The sequence below is a fragment of the Fibroporia radiculosa genome (assembly GCF_000313525.1).
Source record: "Fibroporia radiculosa TFFH 294 genomic supercontigs, scaffold110, whole genome shotgun sequence".
NCBI classification, from domain to species: Eukaryota; Fungi; Basidiomycota; class Agaricomycetes; order Polyporales; family Fibroporiaceae; genus Fibroporia; species Fibroporia radiculosa.
In genome coordinates this window covers 1-6,454 of record NW_012133527.1, presented here as the reverse complement: position 1 = coordinate 6,454, position 6,454 = coordinate 1, and the positions used below count along the sequence as shown (strand labels likewise).

At 58.6% G+C, this 6,454-nt stretch overlaps 3 protein-coding genes across 3 annotated transcripts; 2 read left to right on the top strand and 1 right to left on the bottom strand.

Moving 5' to 3' along the window:
* Positions 1 to 831: 831 nt before the first annotated feature.
* FIBRA_08397 (uncharacterized protein) lies at positions 832 to 2,026 on the top strand (the record flags this gene model as incomplete). Its single annotated transcript, XM_012330051.1, has 3 exons — positions 832 to 1,197; positions 1,258 to 1,442; positions 1,501 to 2,026. 3 exons carry the CDS (start codon positions 832 to 834, stop codon positions 2,024 to 2,026), a joined length of 1,077 nt encoding a protein of 358 aa, XP_012185441.1.
* A 305-nt stretch (positions 2,027 to 2,331) lies between these two features.
* Positions 2,332 to 3,511, top strand: FIBRA_08396 (uncharacterized protein; the record flags this gene model as incomplete). The annotated part of the gene is made up of 7 exons (XM_012330050.1): positions 2,332 to 2,424; positions 2,478 to 2,510; positions 2,561 to 2,797; positions 2,842 to 2,985; positions 3,036 to 3,177; positions 3,231 to 3,248; positions 3,309 to 3,511. 7 exons carry the CDS (start codon positions 2,332 to 2,334, stop codon positions 3,509 to 3,511), a joined length of 870 nt encoding a protein of 289 aa, XP_012185440.1.
* A 26-nt stretch (positions 3,512 to 3,537) lies between these two features.
* FIBRA_08395 (uncharacterized protein) lies at positions 3,538 to 5,915 on the bottom strand (the record flags this gene model as incomplete). Its single annotated transcript, XM_012330049.1, has 7 exons — positions 3,538 to 3,549; positions 3,649 to 3,972; positions 4,041 to 4,335; positions 4,387 to 4,433; positions 4,485 to 5,007; positions 5,063 to 5,132; positions 5,699 to 5,915. 7 exons carry the CDS (start codon positions 5,913 to 5,915, stop codon positions 3,538 to 3,540), a joined length of 1,488 nt encoding a protein of 495 aa, XP_012185439.1.
* Positions 5,916 to 6,454: the final 539 nt, after the last annotated feature.

The following is a 6,454-nucleotide window of genomic DNA, read 5'->3' as shown; positions in this document are numbered from 1 at the left end:
TGGGCCCAGCCGTTCTTGACCGTCATTGTGAATAACGGCGGCTGGGTTGTGAGTGTCGCCATTCTGAGAGAGGTTGTAGCGTGCTGACCTGTGAGCGTGCAGTCGCCGAAGAACTCGATGCTCAACGTGTATCCAGAAGGGATGGGCAGCAAGGTGTCCGGGCGGAGGCTCACCGTGGGCTTTGGTGGGCCGGAGATGCCAGACTATTCGCAAATTGCTGTCGCTGCGGGGGGCGGCTGGGGCAGGCGTGTGGCTGACCCCTCCGAGCTTCAAAGTACGTTGGAGGAAGCGATCCGAGTTGTTATCGACGACAGACGGTGTGCCGTCGTCGACTGCCTCATAGAGCAGATCTGAGTCTGGGATGGTGAAGTCTGGTGAGAGATAATTGTATGATATACTCGGACACGGTACTATACAGCTTTTTGTGAATGATGCTTGGATGGGCGTCGACTACCAAGTAAAGGCATAGGAGCGAAAGATTTGGCTATCGCTACAGGGATATTTTGAATACCACACTCGCCTACATAAAAATTGCGTGAACAGCACAAGTGTATCTGCGATGTTATTCCAAAATAGGCATTTTATCAAAGTCAGTCACTGCGAGGGAGAGAGCTGAGATGCTGCCTTGCTGCGTTCCCGACCACTGCTCAGCATACGGATAGCAGTGAACGTCCGAGCAATGTCGACATTTGGGCGGTTGGCAATCTGGGCAATCTGGTGTCCACTTATAAAAGGCGGCGACCTGGGACGAGGCTGGTGAGTCACAAAGTCCAGACCGAGATTTTGACCTCCTCTTCCGCTGTGATCTCTCCGCCATCTCGCGCAGAAAACATGCCTGCTCTCACACCAGAAACATTCAAAACATTGCTCGGCAAGCTCGTCAAGACTCCAGAGTATTTTGGCCCCGACGACCTCCGCGCCGCGCTGGAACATGTCTTCACCCCGGACGCCGTCCTCCCCGTCCAGATCGGCTCTTTCCTGACTGCCCTGCACATCGAGCGCGTCGAGAGGAGACCAGAGTGCCTTGTGGCAGCGGCAGACGTGCTTCGGAAGCGTGCTCTCAAGGCAACAGTCGACGACGCCGACCGGGATTTCATAGTCGACATCGTCGGCACGGGCGGCGACGGGCACAACACCTTCAACGTGAGCACGACGGCGGCCGTCGTCGCTGCAGGAGCGGGAGCCCGCGTGATCAAGGTGCGTCCGTCGCCGTCGCCAGCCGTGTGCTCTGCGCCGTTCTGAGAGACGGGCTGCCAGCACGGGAGTCGGGCGTCGACGTCGACGTCTGGCGCGGCCGACCTCCTCCAGTCGCTGGGATGCCTCTTCGTGCCCCCCAGCGCGAACACGCCCGTGCGCCTCCCGCGCATCCCCTTCACGTTCATCCTCGCGCCGCACTACCACCCCGCGCTCGCGATGCTCGCCCCGTACCGCAAGGCGCTCCCGTACGTCCCCCGATCTCCCCGCATCGCGCCCCATCGCGCCGCTCACGCCGCCGCACAGACACCGCACGATGTTCAACGTCCTCGGGCCGCTGATCAACCCCGCGTGCCCGCGCGGGATGGTCCTCGGCGTCGCGGAGCGCGAGCTCGGCGCGACGTTTGCGCACTCGCTGCGCGACGGCGGCGTCGCGCGCGCGCTCGTCGTCTGCGGCGCGGAGGGGCTCGACGAGATCAGCTGCGCGGGCACGACGTACGCGTGGGAGCTCGCCGACGGGCGCGTCGTCGAGCGCACGCTGCACCCGGCGCAGTTCGGCCTGGACGTGCACCCGCTCGCGGCCGTTGCGGGCGGCACGCCTGCGGAGAACGCGGAGGCGTTCAGGCTGCTGCTGACGTCGGGGGAGGACATACCCGCGCGCCTGACGCCGGTGCTGCACTTTGTGCTGCTCAACGCGTCCGCGCTGCTGGTCGTCGCGGGTGTTGCGACGGACCACAGGGACGGGGTGGAGAAAGCTAGGAAGAGCATCACCTCGGGAGAGGCGTGGAAGGCGTTGGAGCGGTTCCGTGAGGCTGGGATGACCGAGGCGTAGGGCAATGTGGGTCGTGCTAGGATAGTAAAGATGCTGTATAATTGCGGCTGTGCCGGTGAGAAAATCTGAATAAACTCACAGTGTACTTTATCGCGTTTCGAAGAGTTTTCTCTGTTCAAAATGTGCCAGAGCGATCTCACGACGTATTTTATATATTCTGATGGCTCGCCGCTTGGATGCAGTCGTTCGCACCGACCAAGACGCCATATTGACGCTGTGTGCACTTGGTGTAGCCCCTCCGCGCCTCGCTACCCTATAGCCCAACACACTCAACGCTTGGCCATCGTGTCTGAGCTCACACAACCATGTCTTCTGGGTCTTTGCATTCGTCCGGTCTGTTCAATGTCGCGGGAAAGGTCGTCCTCGTCACCGGTGGCAGTCGAGGGATCGGCAAAATGGTGCGTTCGAACATCGTATCGTGCTTCAACACTGTTGAAGCCACCGAGCACAGATTGCAGCGGGGTTTGTGGCCAACGGATGCAAAGTGAGCCTTTCTGCTTACACGGCCCACCCGGCAGGCTGAACGAGGGACAGGTCTACATATCCTCTCGCTCGGCCAAAGACTGCGACCTCGCGGCAGAGGAGCTCAATGCGCTGGGCCCGGGGTCGTGCGCCGCTCTGCCTGCGGACATGCAGAAATACGAGGAGGTGGAACGGCTTGTCCACACGCTGTCCGCCCGCGAACAGGCCCTGCATGTGCTCGTCAACAACGCTGGGGCTGCGTGGGGAGAGACCATCGACGACTATCCTGTGAGCTCTCAGTTTGGCTGTGTGCGTGTGCGTGTGCGTGTGCGTGAAGCTCACGGCGTCGGTAGGACACCGCATTCACCAAGCTGCTCACTCTCAACACCCAGCGGGTGTTCACGCTGACGCAGAAGTGTCTCCCGCTCCTCCGTGCCGCCGCCACCCGAGGCGGAATGGAAGGCGACGTATACAAGGACCCTGCTCGCATCATCAACGTACGTTGCTCCCATCTTCCAGCATGTCGTTCTCAGCCTTCTTCTGGTAGATCGGCTCAGTTGACGGACTCGTAGTGCCCAGTCTTGAGACTTACGCGTACTCTGCATCCAAGGCTGCGTTGCACCACCTGAGCAGACATCTCGCAAGCAGGCTGGGATGGGATGGGATCACCAGCAACACGATCGCTTGTGGTGCGTCTCGCCATTCTTGCCCATGATGAAAACATGCGCACGCTGCTCTACAGGTCCATTCCAGAGCAAAAGTAACTATTGGATTCCTATTTGACCACCACCCCGCGGTTTTGACATTGCTTTTTCTTTAGTGATGGCCGCGACGCTCCAGTCGATGGGCGACGCTATCAAGAGTCGGATCCCGCTTCTGCGCATCGGCGCTCCTGAAGATGTTGCGGGCACGGCCATTTTCCTCGCCAGCCGCGCAGGCGCATACGTCAATGGTGCCACAATCACGCTAGACGGCGGGCAAACAATCGCAATGAGGCCGATGAGCCATTCCGCAAAGCTCTAGAGTGTCCCAAAAACAATCTAACAGGTCTATGTGATATCCTACGGTATTCGTGTGCGCGTCGTGCAGATGAGCTAAGCCATTTGTGATGGGTCCGGTGGGGTCTTTTCTGCCCCCTTCTCCGCACGCGTCTCCGAGACGGCCATCTCCTCTCCCTTCTTCTCATCGACACCTGCCTTTTGTTCTTCTTTGCTGTCTTCTTTGCTGTCTGTGTTATCTATCGGAAGCTTTTCTTCGGCCGCGGCTTGTTTTTGTCGTTCGCGCTCTGCGAGTCTGCGTTTCCGGACCTCGATTCCGCCTTCGTAGCCGAACCACACATATCGCGGTACGTGCGGACCCCGCAAAAAGGTGATAAGCAACATGAAACCGCTCCATGCAAGCGACACAGCCGCGGCAGGGCGCCACCCGTACTCCGTGTACACCTTCGCGCCAACAGAGGTACCCATGATCTGACCGATGAACAGCTGCGGCGTGCGTGCGGTATGTGTCAGCGAGGCTCAGGCACCACAACCAGGAGGACTGCGCGACTCACCGAGATGAGGATGATTCCGTTCAGCCGCGATCGAGCGGCAGGGTCAAGAGTGAATATCGCGGCGGTCAACGACACCTGCGTCATCTGCCGGAATACGTCGATGCCGATGCAGACGATGACGACGGCGGCGATGTTGACGCCATCTGCCCCGACTGCGATCGCGTGGACGAGCAAGTATGCGACGTTGGCGATGACTGCGGCGAACCAGGGGACGAGGTTGTCGCAGGCCCGTCCGACCAGAGGCGCCATTGCGACGCCGACCATGCCGACCAGCCCGAACAGACCGATGACCAGCCTACACGCAGGATGAGTTCGAGCTCCCGTTTGCGAACGTGGACGCACTCACGTCGAGTAGTTGTAAGGCGGGCCGCCCAAAAGGAACGTGAGCGTAACCTGAGGGATACGTCGAATGCAGTCCACGCGCGACGTGTGCAGTTCACTCACCCAAAAGTTCGTGTAGCATGCCATGGAGGGTATACTGATCAAGATGATCTGAATTACCAACGGCTCCGTTGCAGCCATTCTGAACATGCTGAACAACATCCCCAAGTACGTCCCTCCCTTTCCCTTCACGGGGTAATCAGGCAGGACCAGGTAGAGCCACACAAACACGAAATACTGCAGCCCGATCGCGAGGTAGTACACCACGCGCCATGTCACGTATTGCGCGATGGTGCCTGATATCACCCGCGCAAGCAAGATGCCGAAGAGCAGCCCGGACAGCACGATGGACATGGCTTGCCCGCGCTTGTGCGGCGGCGCGAGGTCCGCCACGAGGGGGAGGAGGATCTGCGGGACGACGGTGAACATGCCGACGAGGAAGCTGAGCGCCTCGAAGACGGCGAGGCTCTTCGTGATCGCGAGCGCGATCGTCAGCGAGGCGGAGACGAACACCAGCATCAGGATGAGCGGCCGCCGCCGGACGAGGTCGCCCAGCGGCGAGATAGAGAGGAGTCCAATAGCATAGCTGCGCGGCGCTGCGTGAGATGTGGCAGCAGCGGCGAAGACGGCCACTCACTCACCCTACTTGGATTAGCGTGGGGATCCGGGAGACGTCGTCGTACGAAACCTTAAATGTGTCGGCCAGCTGAACTAGCGAAGCAGATCAGTAATTGCCCAGGGAGCGATTCACACCGAACACCAAGGACTGCTATGAACAAGTCGCTACCTAGCATCCCCGCCGCTCTGCTCATCAAAATGCGGGTGGCCTGCACCGGGTTACGAACAATGGTCTAGACCGAGACCATCGCTCGCCAGGCGCTGTCCACATCATTGATCTGAGGCTTTGCGGCTGCCCGTTCATCCCGCCACCGTGTCCAGTGGGGTCAAAGTGGAATGTGGTGGGACCGCAGTGGATCACGATATTCCGTGACTCAGATTGGATATCGAGATGTATGTGCAGATATGACACCACTATTGGGACATTTGGGCAGACGCTGAGCATACAGACTGAGGAAGAGCCGTGTTCATCGTCTTTCGGCGGGTAGGGTCTGAACAACCTCACGGTCGTTTGGACGGGTGGGAACCTTGGAGCGAGAATCTACAATACTGAGGCGAAAAGCAATCACTCACTTAATAATGGTTGACAGTAGTATAAGTTGCCCAGTACTTTTTCTTCGTGAGCGAGTGCCAAAGCAGATCAAGGGACGAGGACGTACCAAAGGTACCAGCAAGACCGAATGTTACATTCAATAATAGCCCGAAATGTGGAGGATGCTCTGGATCATGTCGCAGCCACTTGGGGATAGGCAAAAAGCCGAAATCCTTCGTTACCGCGGCCTCCTTGTATTCGGACGTCGAGACAGGCTGTGACGGCAAGTCGACCGTATCCGAATCGGAGGACGCGCTGCGAGCATGAGTGGGAGAGTCACTCATGTTGCCAGGAACATATACAGGACGTGCTTCCACCATTCCGTCGCATTGGTACGATGGTATTTATACTGATCTCGCAGAGCTGAGAATGGAGAATATGATCTAGCAGCCGGCCGTGTTGCCGCCAGTGCACATGCCGAGCGCTACATCATCGTAGGTTTTTCGGAAGTCCGAAACTGGAGCCGCTTGCGGTGCGTAACTGTAATATTGCACGTTTGATACGGGGGAGTATTCAATGCTCGCGAGTCCAGCTGTAGGCGACGCCTGTGAGGGTGGAATCGTGGTGGTTCATTCTGACTCACTCACACTGGCAGCACGGGGACGGCAGCCCGCAAACACGGATTTTAAAGATCTGATCCTGTCGTCGACGACCCGACACAACGACTGCAGGCAGGGCCAATCAGTTGCCGAGATTCAACATTCAGCGCCAGTCTTCCCGGCCGCCAACGTCAGCAGTTACGGACTTCGTGGAGGGGGCATCATCAGCAAAATCCGAGCCGCAATATATACGATGGCATGTATTGGCAATAAGGCCAGAGATG